General features: G+C 36.5%; 1 protein-coding gene across 1 annotated transcript in view; it reads right to left on the bottom strand.

Annotated features, from left to right (window-relative positions):
* Nucleotides 1-19,793, bottom strand: part of CNTN3 (contactin 3) — a 336,227-nt gene that overhangs the window by 41,058 nt on the left and 275,376 nt on the right. The window contains exons 14-17 of the mRNA XM_017543319.2: nucleotides 3,418-3,535; nucleotides 2,370-2,528; nucleotides 2,121-2,270; nucleotides 605-675 (exon numbers count right to left, since the gene is read on the bottom strand). Of these exons, the coding sequence (XP_017398808.1) occupies nucleotides 605-675; nucleotides 2,121-2,270; nucleotides 2,370-2,528; nucleotides 3,418-3,535 (498 nt within the window). The remainder of the gene's footprint in view (nucleotides 1-604; nucleotides 676-2,120; nucleotides 2,271-2,369; nucleotides 2,529-3,417; nucleotides 3,536-19,793) is intronic.

A 19,793-nucleotide genomic window follows, 5' to 3' on the forward strand; every position in this document is an offset into this window, starting at 1 on the left:
CAAAAATTTTATTGACACATCATCATCTTTAAATAATGCAGGTAATTCTAGTGCTTTCTGACTTAAAACATGTTAATTAACCTTTTTCCTAATGATGATGTAAAGCAAGTGCTGAAAGAATGGCCAGGAAAGAAACAGACTCAAGCACCTGCTGGAATAAGTGACTTCACCAGTGGGGGCTGCACGGCTGCATGGAAAGTCATAAGAGGAGTTTGAGGGGCAACAGCCACAGCATGACTCATCCATATGTCTACCATCCTGGTGACCCTGGGCTAATTATTTCTTATCTCTGAGCTGGAGTATTTTCATCTATGAATTGTTGCAAGATGACATGAGGGAGATATATGCTAAATGCTAGGAACAGTGGGTGGCTCAGAGAAAGCATCAAAAAATATTAGCTACTAGAGCTACCACCATTACCACCAGTCCCACTCCCTCTAACCCCAGCACCACCACCTATATTACCACCATGAGCAGCAGCACCCATCAGCCACACCCCAGGACCACCACCACCTGCACCATCCGTCAGCATCACCACACAGGAAGCCATAATGATCATGTGAACAGCAACACCCTATGGGGAAGATGCTGCCCAAACACTTACATCCCAGGTTATCACAAGTTCAGACCGGCTTCCGCCTCCTCCATTGACTTCAGAAGGAGGCACTTCTGGAACTGCATGAGTCAGAAAAACAGAGATGAAATGGCACTTGCATTTAGCAATACTTACCTCATAGACAATGCGATGTTTTTTTAATATTTAAAATAATTTCATCATTGGCACATTATTCATAAACATGTGTGTTTATGTACATATTACATACATATATTTTTATGAGATTATCAAACAACATATATACATGAAATCACAAAAAATTCAAAATCTATCAAACAGTAAGAAAAACATGATCAAGTTGGAAGAATACTTTGCCAGTATGAGAGTTAATGAAACAAGAAAAACTGATTTACCGGAGATGATGGGAAATCAATCCAGCATGAATGCTTAGCTTGTGACTATTCCAAGTAGGATACAATTCTGAGAACAACATTGGCTATACATAAGGATGACCCAGACTCAAACCCTTAAATTTTGTTTTGAGGTATTATTTATAAACTTCACATGGGCATCAGGTCCTGACTTACACTGAGAACTTTAGGCTTAGTGAACCCCATGACACAACTATAAGTCCCATGAAAGTGGGTCTTGGCTGTACTTGCAACATCTAGAAAGTGCTGAGCACAAAGAGGATGCTCCCTAGAATATGTGTTGTGTGAACAAGGGACAAGAATACAAGGGAAAGCACAGTTCCTCTATTTCTCATATTTCCTAGCATAAACATTATGTGCATTGCTCTGAATAAAACAGCATCATGAAAATTACTGAAACACATTTGATGACTTCCATCCTAGCTGAGTTCCTAAAGTGATATACCAGCTCTATTTCAAACTTCCATTTAGTTGATATTAACTAATATTACAGATTCTGAAAAGGCAAGTCTTTAGGTCTCAGCTATCCCTATAATGTGATGTTACGTACACTTTCTAAGTTTGAGTTTTAATGCTAGGATATTTTTAGAATAATAAAAGCAGTCTTATGGTCTATGTGAATAGTTGTCCCACACGGAGATTCTTATCAATGATTCTTTCTTAATTCAACATTTGAAGTGAAATAATATACCTATTTATCAATTGCTTAAGCTCCTTCACTAAGCTTGGTGGCAGAATGAGATTTTCTAGCAGCAGAACTCCCAAATGTCATTATCCTACCAATTTGTCAATGCTTGTTATAAATGAAAACAGCACTTCCCCTGTTAAGAGGGTAACTATGTCAGATAGTAATTATAACCTTAAGTGACAAAAACATATTCACTCAACATGTACTAATGATCATTTACGATGGACTGAACTCTTGGAAATGTCACACTACATCAGAATCACTTATATGTGTTTCTTTTGACAAATGCCATATGGCCAGTTCTGCCATTAGAAAGGTCAGATAATTGCAACAATGGATTATTGAGGCCGACCCCCTGCTGGCCTGGAGTTCAGGGCCAACGGAAATGGAAGTACACATCCACAGAAATCTATTAACGCATTACTCAGAAAACAAAAACACTAACCTGCCTCTTCAGTTCTTACTTTTTCTGAGGGTAAACTGGGTTCTCCTCCTCCAATTTTGTTACTGGCTACAACCCGAAATTCATATTCCACCCATGGGTTTAACTCGACTACAGTAGCTGTGTGTGTTTTCCCATCAATGACCTCAGGCACTGCAAAAGAATATTTAAGAGTTAAGAGTCTGCATGTTTTAACATTTACCGGAAATCCATTAATATGTGTGCAGATGATATATGCCTCTCCCCCTTTACCTGTTGTGATGGTTTGCCAACCCACGGAGAAAGGTGTCCGAGCCTGGATAGAATAGGATATAACTGGGCTATGGTTATCTGTACCTTCTTTCCAAGAGAGTTGGGCTGTTGTATCTGTAATTTCATCTACCCTCACATTTTCTGGTGGACCAGGTGAACCTAGAAAAGGCACAAATGCAAACATTGGTTTGCAATTCCATAAATGTTACCCTCCTATCAAAGAGAAGAGAATGCCACAAGACCACTTCAATACCTCTGACCTATCCCAATTTCAAAAGTACTTAGGGAAAACGCCATTTACCTGGCAACAAAACAACTACTTCCCTCTACTCCCCCACATTTCTGTTGTTAGATCTTAAATTTAGATGTGAGGCAGTAATTCCCAAACTATAATACTCTCTGACTGCAGATGACAGTCACTTTTAAAAACCTCTGTTCAGCAGGGTTCTTTACCTTTCCAAATTCAATATCCTTTGCTCCTGTTGTGATGCCTTTCCCTTTAATCCACTGGTGTATCTCTGTAGTTCCCAATTCCATATCTAGATGTGTTTTATTCTATGATGCCCTCTGGTCATTTTTCAGCCCAGTAGCAAATCAGCACCCTGGACAGCAGCTCAGGTTGGCAAATTTTCTCAGGCTTTCTGAGCAAATTTTCTCAGGCATCCGGATACATTTTTTCTATTTTTAGAAAATTGTCCCCCATGCAATTATTCCCAAATCATAATTCTTTGGAAGCATACACACTGTACAATATTCTCTCTCAAATGAAATACAATCGTTGAATTAATGACATGCTCAAAAACGCATCAGCTTGGCAGCAGGTGTGGAATGTCAATTACAGTAAGAGCAATTTGAAGGGCAGAGTTGAGATTTTTATTTCTTTGAATTTAGCACCCACCCTTATTGTCATATTCTGTGGTCTATGAGGGGGAATGAAATCAATATTATAACTCCTATGCTCATATACTATCTCATCATGGTTTTTCCTCAAGTAAGGAATGCTGTTAAGATGTGAAGTTACAAACTCAAGGAGTCATTAATGTTTTACCTCTTACTATGAGGTCAGCAGCAGATGAAACACTGTCCACTCCTGTTTGTACCATACAAACATATTTCCCACTGTGTTTCAGCTGAATGTTTCTGATCATTAAATCACCAGATGAACTCTGTTGGAAAAACAGGTAATGAATACACTGCTATTTTAAAAACACAAAGAATCTTGAAGTCTATGGCTAAAAAACAACAACATTGCAATGAAAACTATTTAGGGAGCAAACCAAGGTGGTATAAGAGAGGATATTGCTGCAATGGAATGTATACAAATAAAAACAAGTTAAAAACCATACATGACTTCAGTCAAAGATTTCTGTAGCCAAATAAACAACAAGCTTTCCCCTGGGCATTCATCATTTCAAAAATAAATAAGGGCAGAGATTACAGTCTCAGAGTCTATTTACTTCCACCAGGGTGACACTTCTTTTTATATCCGCTGCTCAGCACCAGCTCAACTCTTTTCTCTGATTCCAACCCCTTTGCAATTATTTGCCTAAGAAGAAGAGGGATGCATGTGGATATCTAGTGGGAGATAAATGCAGCATGACAAGGGGATTACCACGGTTGAAACACTTTTCTGAACACATTGGAGCTTAAAAAGCTTAAAGCTGTTTAATTCCTTGGATGCAGAAGTTAGGGATAGTCGGCATGAAAACATGAACTCCCCAATAAGAAGAAATTAAAACATTTTAAACCTCAAAAATAACAGCTAGCCGGGCACCATGGCGCATGCCTGTAATCCCAGCATTTTGGGAGGCTTAGATGGGTGGATCATTTGAGATCAGGAGTTCGAGACCAGTCTGGCCAATGTGGTGAAACCCCATCTCTACTAAAAATACAAAAATTAGCTGGGCACAATGGTGTGTGCCTGTAATTCCAGCTACTCAGGAGGCTGAGGCATGAGAATCACTTGAATCTGGGAAGCACAGGTTTCAGTGAGCCAAGATTGAGATCACACCACTGCACTTCAGCCTTGGTGACAGAGGGAGGCTCTGTCTTCCCCCTCCCCCACAAAAGTAAATAATAGTAGCAGTTGTCCTTAAAGACATTTGATGGCATTCCTTAATAGCTAATTAATGAAGCAAATATATTTCTAAAAGCTCAATGTTAAATGGACCTCATTTTAAAAGAATGTAAAATTGTGTTCATAAAATGACTAACTGCAAGCCAGTTTCACACATTACTAAAAATATGACTTGTAATAAAATGATTTGGAAAGAAAAGCCCTTTGAAAATGATCACCAGTTTATGTCTGAACTGGGAAAGAGAAAGAAGCAATAAGTAATGTTTATCTTACTAATTAAAAGTTTTAGTCTTGAGTTTTTGTGGTATATATTGAAAGATGAATTCTAATAACCTATCTTTAGGTAATTTTCTAAAATCTTCTGTAGGGTAATTTCTTAAATATTTCTTTCCATCTTTAGGATTCTTAATGGGTTACATATTCTCTGTAGTTGGATTGTATAGTTTTAGATGAAAGTCGAGAGATCTGGAAGAAGACAGATGTGAAGTGATTGATGGCTGTAATCAAATGTTAACCTAGAAACTGTTAAGCTCGCATGTTTTGCTTTCATCAAGTTAAAACTTTTTTCTTTCCCCCATCCCTCTCCTTTTCCTAGGGTTATTTGGAAATGTATTCCTAGGACAAACAGCTTCAAAGCTTGCTGACCTTTAGAAACTCTTCAGGTTTTACAGGCTCATATACTCACAGGAGGCTATCATTTCTATAGAAATTTCTTGTTTTCAGTAAGAACTGTTACTATTAAATGCAATGTAAGGCATTGGAGTAAGGTTGTTATTTTTGCCAACCTTTATTTGCTTACTTGAAGACATCTGGGTTAAAGAGAATTGTGACAGGACTTTACGTCGTCATATATCTGGATAAACCTTTTAGGCACAATGGCTGGCTTTGTTTTTTGAAGGAGTATGGAAGAGTTTGGTGTTCGACTTGTGACTTCTGTTCACTTTTAGCACGGATAGGTGAAGAGAGAGAGAAACAGCTATATCATAAAAAACGAAGACATCTTCCTAAAGAAATTTAGTCAGGGGAAATATAATTTTTAATTATCCTTTTACATTGCACAGTAGAAAAGGGAAGCAATTAACTAAGACAAGTAGAAATGGAAAACATTTTATTTCAGCCCCAACATGGAGTGCATGAATACATAAATGGAGAATAATATTTAATAGAGTATAAGTGAGATCCTCTATTTTTTGTCTCTATCAATAAAATGTATTTGTATTGTTCCTCTTCTAATGCCATCTCTCTCCCACTCTCCATGGCCTTTTAATAGAGCATGACATGGAAGAAAGATTTATCTTAACAAAAGTGCATCCATTGCTTGCTACGTGAGATTCGTTCAAGGATAGAGAAGTGTCTAACACATGGCCCTTGCTCTCTAGGGTAAAAAAGGTGGTATATACATGAGAAACAAGTTATGTTTACAAATTTAGAAAGTATAATTCACAAAGGTTAAATAAAATCACATGGCATATGCCATGTGTAGACTACAGCAAAATGAAAGAGACAGATATTTCCAAGTCCTGCTGAAGATGTGAAAGTGGAACTCTTATTGATGAAAGGAGTGTATGTTGATACAATTATTCTGGACAATTGTTTACAAGTTACGAAGGCAAGATATACATACAATTTATGATCCATCAATTCCATTCCTAAATATACACCCTACAGAATGGCATGCATCTGCCTACCAAAAGACATTTACGAGACTGTTTATAGTTATTATCCATAATAGCTAAAAATAGAAACAACCCTATCACAGTAAAATGGACAAATAAGTAGCAAAATAATTATTTAACAAAATACTATTAGGCCACGAAAATGAATGAACTGAAACTACATAGATCAACATGGTTGAGTTTCAAAAGCATGAAGGATATAAAACAGATGGAAGTATATGATCATGACCGAGCATGTGAGAAGTCTGGATTGTGGCTACCTTTGGAGATATGGTAGTTTTGGGATGAAGCACCATGAGGACATCTGAGATGCGGGTCATCTTCTGTTTCTTGTTTTCAGTGCTACTCACTTGAGTGTGCTCATCGTGTGAAAATCAATTGGGCTACTCTCTTATGACTTGTGCATTTCTTGGTAGAATACAATGCTTACCAAATGCATTTATGATTATGTACAACCATATCCCTAAATGCTCAGCTTTCAATAGGGTTATAGATGGGAGGAGTCAAGTAACGTGTATGTAATTCTAAACTCCAACTTATTTCACAAGAATTAAACAATAATGGTAATTTAATTAAAAATATTAGCAGTATATCTTGTAATTTCTTATCAAAATGTAGTTGAGTATTCCCAGGCATTTAAGAAAAAAATAGAAAAGGAAAAATATATTCCAAAAGGAAGTTTCACTTACATAAAACTAATTCTTTCCCCCATCTATTTGTCATTGTTAGAAAATATAGTTAGTTATCAATTAACTGTGATAACAGATGTGGGAGAGGAATGTCCGAAAAAAAAAAAAAAAAAAAAAAACTCAGTAAAGTTAGTTGAAATGTGATGAAATAGTGCTCGATGGATTATTTACCCTTTTTATAAATAAAATTAATATCTAATATTTAGAAATAATTAGAAACATATTTGCCATTATTTAGGTTATAAAATAATTCAAATAACACAACACTAATCGTCTTTGGATAAATTCTTAGAAACACTAATACTTTGAATAAAAAATAGATTATCTGTTAAATTAGTTGGTCTTGGTTTGCATTATTTTCTGAAACTTCCTTTTCCCCACCTTCTCAAGCAGCATGGACCAGAACTGGGAAGGTACAAATTCACAGCTTTATTTTCTTCCCCTCATATCTCTTTTTTGCTCAAAGCTTCCACTCAAAGCCCACCAGTGTAATTCCATTTTCCAGAAAGCACAGCTTTTTTCTATTTTGCTGTCTACAATTTTTGAAAGTGAGAAAGGCCTATTCCAGTATCTTAAATAAGGCTGTAAGAAGCAGGATAGAATCCCCGAAGTCATACAAATTGAGTTCTTTTTTCAAAGCACCACCTATTAAAAATAAGATCATTCATTCAAAAACTGTTTCTAAAGTAACTACTTTAGTTGTTGGAAATAAAATGTTGAAGGCAAAAAAAGAAAAAACAGTCCTCATGGGCACAGAGATTACAGTTAGAAGACAGGCATTAATGAAATGACTATACAAATCAATGTAAAATTATAATGCAGTGCAAACTCAAAGTATATTCGGGGAATCTAGAACTTCGGGGAATCTAGAACTTTTTGAGGTTTCAGTGAACTATTCATTGAGCTAAGATTTAACATGTGAGCAGAAGTTATCCTGGAAAAGTGGGGAGAAAAATGAATTACACTAGGGTACTTATGCATGTGCAAATACCTAAGGTAGGTAAGAATACGGTTTATTTGAGTAACTCAAGAAAAAGTAGCTGAATGGGGTGGGCAGGGGATAGAGATGTCAGGGTTAGAGTTAATCCACAAATTGTTTATCTGTCACCAGAAAATGAAAAGTTCACTGTAGCTGACTTTGAGTTCATATTTACATCTTAATGATAGTAACATTTTTTCTTTCTTGTATTTTTACAATATCGACTAAGCTTTGTTAGAATTACTTTATTATTCAAGTATTTGTCCATCTAATCATATACGTTTCTCTTAGAAAAAAAAAACCCATATTTCCAGAATGTGTTATAGGTATTAACAGTAAATGGATTTGTAAGCCAAAGCATCCTTGAAATAAATGCTAAGGGAAAATCCAGTATGTATCAAATGAAATAGGAGAGGATCTTAGTAACTTTTTCCCTGTATTTTCTTATATGATGACACAAATGGAATTTCTGATGTAATTTCAAAATCACTTTGCACTAAAGAGAAAAAAAAAAAAAAAAAACAAAAACACTACCTGATTTGATAACACATGCCAGATAAAAACAAATAAGCAGACAGATCATTACTAATTACAGGTAGGCTGAAAATACAACGTGATATCTGCCACGTGCTAAAAATCAAGGTTTAAAATAAACCTTGGAATTAGGGGAATCTCTTGAACACTGCAAATGTTGTATGAACTTTCAACATAATAAATTATAAGCAAAAAACAAATTCCCTAGTAAGCACTCTCAATGCAAATGCTGTCGCTGGACTGCCAAGAAGCATAATTTTCCAGTTTAAGAAATAAAAATTACATTTTGGCGGCTATTTGGAACTGAGGTTGAATAGGCAGTCCTTTTTTTCTTTTTTTAAATCACTTTACACAGCCTGTTATTGCAGCGCCTCAAATATTAACCATTCATCCCTTCACCGGGTTACCTTCCAAACTCTGATATTACATGTAAATCATCTCCAGACGCCTTGAAAACAGTCAAACCTGTAAGTTCCTTCTGGAAACTCATTGGTGTTTTCCTCTGTAAGGGTTCCTAAAGGAATAGGTGGTGACATGACCCTGCATTTTGATCACGCAAATTAAACCTTGTCCCCACCAATGCCAAATGGCTGCAACAAGTTCACCCTCATTACTAATGTACGCTGCCCATTCAGGAAGCAGAATGTACTGGCAGCCACTGAAACATGAAAACGGGCCCTAACATTGTAAACAGCTTTAATTTTTCTGACTGATTAACAATTCCACCTGTCACATGGTTGTCTGAACACATCACATTTAAGACAGGTAAGATGCAATCAGTTAACATCAAAATTTGCTTGACTTTCTTGAGTACCAATAAACTGGAATAATTGCTCCATTACAGGATTTTGAGTCCCAGCTTGCTCCATCGTAAGTGTTTCAAAAGAGTGACACATCAAAGATCACAAAAACTTGGTTGAAGGTATTTTATGAATATTTTAGGTTGTGACAAGTGCCCGAGGTACCTCAAAGGTATCAGCTTTTTAATTTCAACATCGAGTTCATATTAACAACTTAGGAATTATTTTTTGTGGGCAGTGTGGTGTGTTGATGTTGATGGAGTCGGAGGAACTGGTGATCTCAGGATGCCTCGTCTTTGCTGTCTCAACAATCTTAACCCAGTGTTTTCTATACTTAGATCATTAGAGTCACATCTTCACAATTGTTTTTGCCATATCCTAGCACCAAGTGTTCTATTATTACTTACTTTTTCTTAAACTGATAATTTCCTTCAACTTAATATGGGAATTGACATATAAAATGTATATTTTTATCCTAAGTGGAAATCTGCTCACCAAAATAATAGTTAACTAGTAAAATTAATATAGTGAGGAGAAAAGTATATAAATGGATGCTGACCAAAATAATTTAAATGCTCATTAAGCTAGACACTGTCAAAGTCCCTGAGCCAGAGACTTTGGCTCTATGACAGGTTAGCAAGTATTAGAAAATAGCTAATGACAGACCTAATACCAAGTTTAACCATTCTCCTTAATTAATTAATTTGTGAGATGGAGTTTCCTTCTGTTATCCAGTCATGCAGTGGCATGATCTTAGCACCCTGCAACCTCTGTCGCCTGGGTTCAAGAGATCTTCCTGCCTCAGTCTCCCGAGTAGCTGGGATAACAGCCATGTGCCACCACGTCCAACTAATTTTTGTATATTTGGTAGAGACTTTTACCATGCTGGCCAGGTTGGTCTTAAATGCCTGACCTCAAGTGATCTATCTGTTTCGGCCATTCTCCCTGATTTAATCTAAATGATTGAAACAAAACTGAGAATAAGTCTCTCATTCAATGTAACATTATTTAATGCTACCTGTTGAGTACATAGTCTGTGTTTTAAAAAACACTGTGCTATCCAGTTTGCTAAATCCATTAGTTCTCAGTGATGGCAGTACTGTAAATTCACCTGGGGAATCTTTTTAAGAAAATACAAGAAACACCTCGGTCACATCTAGAACAATTAAAAATTAAAATGGACTAGAAGGAGGAGATTCTCCAGGTGATTCTAACAAGCAGTTAGGGTCAAAACATATTAAACCTCCTGGGATACTATATTCCTAATCTTTACTCTTCTTGAAAGGTATAAAAGCCTTCAGATAATTGCTGTGATTTTTCCTAACTCTAGTAATTAATGTAAGCTGTTTACTACTGAACTCATAAGTTGAGAGCAATACTCTTATACATGTTTTCACCTCAGGAAGATGGGCAAGAAAATTAACATTTGTAAAACAGATACTATGTGTCAAGAACAAGGCTCATTTCCTTGATATGACATTGCCTTGGTGTGCTCATCATAATTTTAAAAGCAATAGTCGTTGAAGTAATTCAACATGGTGATAAATTGCTATAGATAGATACATAAATTTACTGCTAATCAACCTGAGTCACTCAGGATTATTCTTGATTGATGTGACAATTCTTGCATTGAATTAAAATATTTCAAGCCAAAAGAGTAATAGCTTAACTTGTGGATTAAATTTCATTATTTTTGTCTTACCTTTATGTTAGAAATACAGAGAGTAGACCTGCCTCTTGTAGAATGATATGAATGTTAGATACGAGAAAAGGAATCCACTTACATAGGGGAATGAAGAGCCACTGTTTCATAGAAACTTGATCATGTTATGCCAAATGCCTTACATTTACTTTGAGTTTCAATTACTGTTACTAATAACAAATTATCCCAAACCTTAGTGGATTAAAAACAGTTATTTACTCTGTTCAGAAATGTGTAACTTGAACAGGCATCACTGAGGCCTCATCTGCACTACACATCTCACTAGGTCGGGTGGCTTCATTGGAGATTGGCTAGCTTGTTTACTGGACCAGCAATTGGCATTGGCTGTTGGGAGTTCAGCAGGACTATGGGCTGGGACCTTGGTTCCTACTGAGAAGGACCTGTCCACAGGTTTGCTTGGGGTTCTTAATATTATAGTGGTTGAATATCAAGAGTAATTGTGCCAGTGGAACAACGTAGAAGTGCATGTATTTTTAGAAATTAGCTTCAGGAATCATACTGTATCACTCCTATTGTTTTGTATTGCTCAAGACATTCACAGAAGTATACTAAGTTCCAAGAGGAGAAGCACAGATTTCACTACTTGATAGGGAGCAGTGTCAAAGTCATGCTGTAAGAAGAGCATGTTGGGTAAGGTATGTTGCTGCAGCCATCTTTGGAAAACACAATCTTCCACAGCCTTCCAGATCCATTCTGCACCTGACATACTGCCTCTGCCTTGGGCAGCTGACTTATGTGGAACAAAGGAATGGGTTCCCCTATACTATGCCATCTTCTTGGGATCGTCTTATGAGATCCGAGGGAGAGAGGACAGCGAGTTTAGAGTATTTATTCACTAAGATTCATCCTTGCAGGCTCTTTTAAGCTAACTATGCCAATAATCCAAGAAAGGTTATTTATTTATTTAAAGCAAAACTCTGGAATAGACACCCTTCAATTTACGTCAGTAGCCTGTGTGTGAACGAGAGACAGGACTCCCAATGGCTCAGAGAGGATAAATTTTACCCTCTCCCAGAAGAGTTGCTCCCAAAGAGATCATACTATTTTTATTGCAGTCACAGACCAACGCAGTCTGGCAATTCTCTTGATACTTCAGAAGTGTGAATTTTTCATCTCAAAGTCATATTGAAAAAGATAAAGAAGGAAAGACTACGTTTGATATCAAATGTGACTATCAATAGACTATTTTTCTGGTAAAGAGCATGATCTAAAATTTTAAAGTTAGTATAAGAAAAAAAGGCTTATAAAATTAGAGTGCTTTCTATAAAAATAATTTAGAAAACCCAATCCACCTAAAATTTGAGTCTCTGAATCTAAAATTTTAAATAACCCCCAATGAATCATTTATTATTCACTTTCTTAATTATATTCAGATCAAGTAAATGTTATAATTAAATGTCATGCCTTGCAAAGTAGAATGATTTTCTTTCTGAAATTAGAGAATACCATCTAAGCCAGTATAAACAGTTCCAGCTCAATAATAAGAAGAAAGGAACCAAATTAAAAAACGGTTCAGTGACCTTGACTTTTGGTTTCTGATGGGCTGTAAGGAGCTTAGATGTCACTCTCTCCTAACATCAAGTAAAAAGCTGAACAAGGCTGGGGGCGCGGTGGCTCACTCCTGTAATCCCAGCACTTTCGGAGGTTGAGGCAGGTGGATCACGAGGTCAAGAGATTGAGACCATCCTGGTCAACATGGTGAAACCCCGTCTCTACTAAAAATACAAAAGATTAGTTGGGCATGGTGGCACAGGCCTGTAGTCCCAGCTACTCAGAAGGCTGAGGCAGGAGAATTGCTTGAACGCAGGAGGAGGAGGTTGTGGTGAGCCGAGATCGCGCCATTGCACTCCAGTCTGAGTAACAAGAGCGAAACTCCGTCTCAAAAAAAAAAAAGTGCTGAACAAACTGAAAAATTAACAACTATTCTTAGATCTGGCAGAGAAGTGAGGTCACAGGGTAAACAGCTTCCCCCAATCAGACACACAGGTAGATATAGATAATCACAACTTGGAGTGCAAACATCCCCAAAAACCAGTGCTAGGGCAGGAAAACATGAACTGTAACTGAGTAACTCCTGAAGGTTCATGTGGACAATTCCCTGAGTTAAAACTTTAGGAAGAGCCAATCATAGGGAGTGTTGCACACCTGTGCTAATTTCATCTCAGAGTGTTTCACTGGGTCCTCACAGTGAATATCAGGGAAAAAAAATCTCCTCATGCTTCTGGTACTTGGGGGAAGAAAACAGACCATTTTCAGATACATTAGAGCATTCTATTCTTAAAATGCTCTTCCCTCAGGAGCTTCAGTCTAATCTGCTGGTGTTTTCTGAGAGTCTAACATATCTGAAGGGAGAAAACTAGATAACTCCAGACCCCTTAAGCCATCCTGTCCCACATAAAAAGGGAAAAAGACTGAGAAGTTCACAGTCAAGGGGCATAAGTTCACTAGAAGACTGAGACCTACTCATAGGACTACAGAATTCTGTCCCTCCTCCTCACACCTTACCAATACACTACTAAAGGCTTTTATGGCAGTCCCTTTTACCTAGTACATCACATCTGCCTTTCAATAAAAAATTACAAGGCATACTAAAAGACAAAAGTACATAGTTTGAAGAAACTGAACAAACATCGGAACAAGAGTAAGATATAGCAGGAATGCTGGTATTAAAAATCCTATGATTTTAAATTTTAAAAATCCAGGAACTCAAAAATCCCATGATCAATGTGCTAAAGAGTTTAGTGTAAAAAGTAAACAACATGTAGAAACAGATGGATAAGGCAAGCAGAGACAGACATTCTAAGGCATTGTCAGAATGTATCAAAAAGCCTAGACCCAACTACACATTGTCTACAAACCCCCACATTATATAGAAAGACACATATAGATTACACATTATATATAAAGACACATATAGATTAAAAGGTATAGTGAAAGATATACTACGATTTTACGAATCAAAAGAAAGCAGGAGTAGCTATATTAATTTTAAATATAGCATAATTCAGATTGAAGAAAGTTATCAGGGCTAATGAGAGGCATTACATAATAAAGGGACACTCTAAGAGGATGTAGCAATTCTTTATGTGTATATATCTAACAACAGAGCATCAAAATTCATAAGGCAAATACTGATAGAACTTCAAAGAGAAACAGAGGAATGCAGTATTATATTTGGAGACTTCAATACCTCTCTATAAAAAATGAACGGATGCGAGGAGAGAGATCCAAGATGGCTGATTACTAGCAGCTCAGGACTGTAGCTCCCAGTGAAAGTGCAGAGATTGAGAGGACGTCGCACTTTCAGATGAATTTTTGTTGCTCATGGACCAGGAGACTCCCAGCGGGGGAGCCCCACGGGTCGCCAGCGCTACTCGCCGGCGCGACGGTTCTTGGTGCAGAGTAAACGGGACTGGGTCCCCTTTTAGTTGACGTTTGGGGCTCTGGGAAGGCAGAGTTGCCTATTCAGCTGATTGAAGGACGGACTCAAGAAGGAAGCCAGACCGGAGATTCCCGGGCAGAAAAGCACCATGAATCTTAATGCTGCTGTTCTAGCTGGTGCAGTGAGTTGCTCAGATTCTGGCACTGGGAATCAACAAGTTGGACGTCCACTCAGAGACCTAACTTGAAACGTGGATAAATTTACAATGATAGGTAGAAACCAGCGTAAAAAGGCTGAGAATGCCCAAAATCAGAATGCCTCTCCCTTTACAGGGGATCACAGTTCCTCATCAACAAGGGAACAAGGCCTGATGGAGAACGAGTGCGTTCCAATAACAGAATTAGGCTTCAGAAGGTGGATAATAAGAAACTTCTGTGAGTTAAAAGAACATGTTCTAGCCCAATGTGAAGAAACGAAGAACCTTGAAAAAAGATTTGATGAAATCCTAATGAGAATAGACAATCTAGAGAGGAATATAAGTGAATTAATGGAACTAAAGAATACAATACGAGAACTCTGCGAAGTATGCGCAGGTTTTAACAGTTGAATTGATCAAGCAGAAGAAAGGATATCAGAGGTCGCAGTCCAACTTAATGAAATGAAACGAGCAGATTAGAGAAGAAAGAGTAAAAAGGAATGAGCAAAGTCTCCAAGAAATATGGGACTATCTGAAAAGACCTAATTTATGTTTGATAGGTGTACCTGAATGTCATGAAGAGAATGAATCCAAGCTGGAAAATATTCTTCAGGATATGATTCAGGAAAACTTTCCTAACCTAGTAGGGTAGGACAATACTCAACTCTAGGTAATACAGAGAACACCACAAAGATATTCCTCAAGTAGAGCAGCCCCAAGACATATAATCATTATATTCACCAGGGTTGAAATAAAAGAGAAAATTTTAAGGGCAGCTAGAGAGAAAGGTCAGGTTACCCATAAAGGGAAACCTATCAGACTCACAGCAGATCTCTCAGCTGAAACCCTACAAACTAGAAGAGAGTGGGGGGTCAGTATTCAATATCCTCAAAGAAAACAATTTTCAACCCAGAATCTCATATCCAGCCAAATTAAGCTTCATAAATGAAGGAAAAATAAAATTTTTCGCAAACAAGCACTCAGAGATTTCATCACCACCAGGCCTGCTTTACAAGAGCTTCTGAAAGAAGCACTATAAACAGAAAGGAACAACCAGTATCAGTCATCCCAAAAACTTACCAAAAGGTAAAGAGTATCTCCATAATGAAGAATCAATATCATCTAATGGGCAAAATAGCCAGCTAGCATTAAATGACAAGATTAAACTCACAAATATCAATACTAATGATAAATTTAAATGGATTAAATGCCCCAATCAAAGACACAGACAGGCAAATTGAATAAAAAGTCAAAACCCATCAGTATGCTGTATCCAGACCCATCTCATAAGCAAAGAGACACAAAGACTCAAAACAAAGGGCTGGTGGGAGACTCATCAATCCAATGGAGACAGAGAGAAAAAAAAAAACAGCAGTTGTAAGTTTCGTCTCTGACAAAATAGACTTTAATAGTAACAAAGACTAAAAGAAACAAAGAAGGACATTACATAATGGTAAAAGGATCAATGCAACAACAGGAGTCAATGATCATAAATATATATGCACCCAACATAGGAACACCCAGATACATAAGACAAGTTCTTAATGACTTATAAAGAGACTTGGACTCCCGCACAATAATAGCAGGAGACTTTGACACCACATTGTTAATATTCGACGGATCGACAAGATAGAAAATTAACAGGGACATCTATGATTTGAATTCAGACTTGGAACAAGTAAACTCAGTGAATATTTATAGAATTCTTCACCCCAGGTCCACAGAACATACATTTTTCTCAGTATCACGTTACACCTATTTTGAAAGTGACCACATAATTGGAAGTAAATCACTCTTCAGCACTTGCATAGCATTTCACAGACTTAAATGAAATATTAGTTGGCTGTTTGTTTATTATTTTCTTCCCTTATTCCTTCCTGTCTCTGCTGTTAAGCATAATTATCGGCATAAAAGATGTTTTTAATACATATTTTTAGATTGCATTCCAGCCTGGCAAATAGAGCAAGACTCCTGTTCTCTCTCCCCCTTTTCTTTCTCTTTCTTTCTTAAAAAAAAAATGAACAGGTGCAACAGGCAAAAAACCCATAAATACTTAGGCTACCTCAACAGCACCTTCAATCAATTGTGTATAATGGACATCTACAGACTACTTTATTCAACCGCAGTGTCAGAGGCGTTTCAATCAGAGTGACTCCATCTTCAATACAGCCAAAGAGAAATGAGGCTGGGACCTTCTGTGCTGCATTCCTAGGAGGTCAGACATTCTTAGTCACAGGAGGTTGACACAAGATACAGGTCACAAAGATCCCACTAATAAAACAAAATATACTGAAGAAGCCAGTCAAAATCTATCAAAATCAAGATGCCAATAAAAGTGACCTTTGGTCATCCTTGCTGCTCATTATATCTTAATTATAATGCATGAGCATGGTAAAAGACCCTCCTGCCAGTGCCACGACAGGTTACATATGCCATGGCAATGTCCAAAAGTTACCACATGTGGTCTAAAAGGAAGAGGAACCCTAAGTTCTGAGAAATCCCTGCCCCTTTCCTGGAAAACTTATGAATAATTCATCGTTTGTTTAGCATATCAATAAACAACCATAAAAACAGCCATCCAGCAGACCTCAGGGCTGCTCTCCCTATGGAGTAGCCATTCTTTTGTTTCTTTACTTCTCTAATATAATCACCCTAAATTCTTTCTTGTACAAGAACCAAGAACCCTCTCTTGAGGACTGGATTGGGATCACTTTCCACTAACAACAGCAGGTTACACATTTTTCTCAGCTCATATGGTATGTTCACCATGAAAGACCACATACTGGGCTATAAAACACACCTTAAAAATGTAGATGTATAAAAAAAATCATACAATGTCTCCTCTCAGCCCGTAACAGAATTAAACTAAAACGCAATAATAGAATGGTACCTAGAAAATCCCCAAATACTTGGAGATTAAACTACACACTTTTCAATAACACATGGATCAAAGAAGAAATCTCAAGTGAAATTGAAAAAAGATTTTTGTGGTGCTGGGATAATTGGTTATTCACATGCAGAAGAATGTATCAGGACCCTTCCCTATCACCATACACAAAAATTAAGTCATGGCGGATTAAAGACTTAAATGCAAGACATAAAACTATAAAAATCCTAGGAAATATCCTATAAAAATATTCTGTAGAGAACTACCCCGTAAAAACATAGGAAATACTGGCCTTGGCAAATAATTTATGACCAAGTTCTCAAAGGAAATTGCAACAAAAACAAAAATTGGCAAGTGGGACATAATTAAACTAAAGATCTTCTGTACAGCAAGAGAAATGATCAAGGGCATAAACAGACAACCTACAGAATGGGAGAAAATATTTGCAAACTATGGATCCAATAACTGTCTAAGATTCAGAATCCATAAGTAACTTAAATCAACAATAAAAAATATAACCCCAGTAGAAAGTGGGCAAATGACATGAACAGACACATTTCAAAAGAAGACATACAGGTGGCCAACAAACATATGAAAAAATGCTCATCATCACTAATCATCAGAGAATGCAAATCAAAACCACAATAAGATTCCATCTCACACCAGTAAGAAAGCGTTTTGTTAAAAAGTAAAAAAAAATAACAGATGTTGGCAAGTCTGTGGAATAAAGGAAACACTTATACACTGTTGGTGGGAATGTAAATTATACAGCCACTGTGAAAAGAATTTTGGAGATTTCTCAAAGGGAAAGCTGAACTACCATTTAACCCAGCAATCCCATTACTAGGTACATAATCAAAGGAAAATAAATCATTCTGCCTCAAACACATATGCACCCATTTGTTCATCACAGTGCTAGTGACAATAGCAAAAATATGGAATAAACTCAGCTTCCCATCAATGGGAGACTGGATAAAGAAAATGTGGTACATACATACCATGAAATACTTTGCAACCATGAAAAAGAATGAAATCATGGCTTTTGCAGCCATATGGATGCATCTGGAAACCATTATCCTAGGTGAACTAAGGGAAACAGAAAATAGTTTTCACTTGTAAGTGGGAGCTAAACATTGGGTATACATGAACATAAATGTAATAACAGTAAACACTGGGGAATACAAAAGGGAGGAGGAGTAGGCGCACAAGGGTTGAAGAACTATTGGGTACTATGCTCATTACCTGGGTGATGGATTCATTCATACTCCAAACCTCGGCATCGCGCAATATGCCTTTGTAACAAACCTGTACATGTACTCCCTGATTCTAAAATAATGTTGAAAATAATAAAAATAAAATAAAATTTGTACATATGATTTTATCTCAATAAAAGATGTTTTTAAATTAAAAAATAAAAAAGATTTTGAACTAAATAAAAACAGAAATATAACTTACCAAAATTTGTAGATTATAGTCAAAGCTGGGCTTAGAGGAAAATTTATAGAACTGAGTGCATATAAAAGCAAAAAGAAAGAAACAAAACTAATAATATAGGCTTTCTACTTTAGAAAACTGGAAAAATAGGGCAAATCAGATTCAAAGTAAAGAAATGAAAATAAAATCAGTAAAAATGAATAAACTTGAAAACTGCAAGTTAATAAAGAAAATCAACAAAAGCTGATTATTTGAAAAGAGCAGTAAAATCAATCAATTTCAAGCTAGGCTACTTAAGAAAAAAAGAGAAGACACAAATAACTAATATCAGAAATTAAAAATAAAACATCATTACAAAGCCTATGTACATAAAAAGATAAAAAATATTATGAACAATACTATGTCCCCAAATTTGAGAACCTAGATGAAATGGATCAATTCCTTGAAAGATACTATCTGCCAAAATTTATACAAAAAGAAACAGATAACACAAATAGTCGTATAGCTAGTAAATACATTGAATCAATAATTAATAATTTTCCCTAACAGAAAGCACCAGGTCCAGATGGGTTCAGTGGTGAATTCTCCTAAATATATAAAAAAGAAATTATACAAATTCTTTATGACATTGTCCAGAAGATAGAAGCAGAGAAACTACCTCCTAACTCATTCTGTAAGGTCAGCATTTACTTATCCAACCCAAACAATGACATTAGTAGAAAAGAAAAATATACACCAATATCTTTTATGAATTTGATGAAAAAATAGTCAACAAAATATTAGCAAATCAAATTCAGAAAGGTAGAGAATTATACACAACCACCTAGTGAGATTTCTCCCAGGTGTGTAAGGCTGGTTCAACATTCAAAAATCAATTAATGTAACCCATCATATCAACAGGATAAAGAAGAAAAATCACATGATCATATCAATAGACCCAGAAAAAGCATTTGACAAAATCCAGTACATATTCATGATAAACACTCTCAGCAAACTGGAAATAGAGAGGAACTGCCTCAACTTGATTTAAAAAAATATTATATAAAA

The sequence above is a fragment of the Cebus imitator genome, unplaced genomic scaffold (genome assembly GCF_001604975.1).
Source record: "Cebus imitator isolate Cc_AM_T3 unplaced genomic scaffold, Cebus_imitator-1.0 Scaffold152, whole genome shotgun sequence".
Lineage (NCBI taxonomy): Eukaryota > Metazoa > Chordata > Mammalia > Primates > Cebidae > Cebus > Cebus imitator.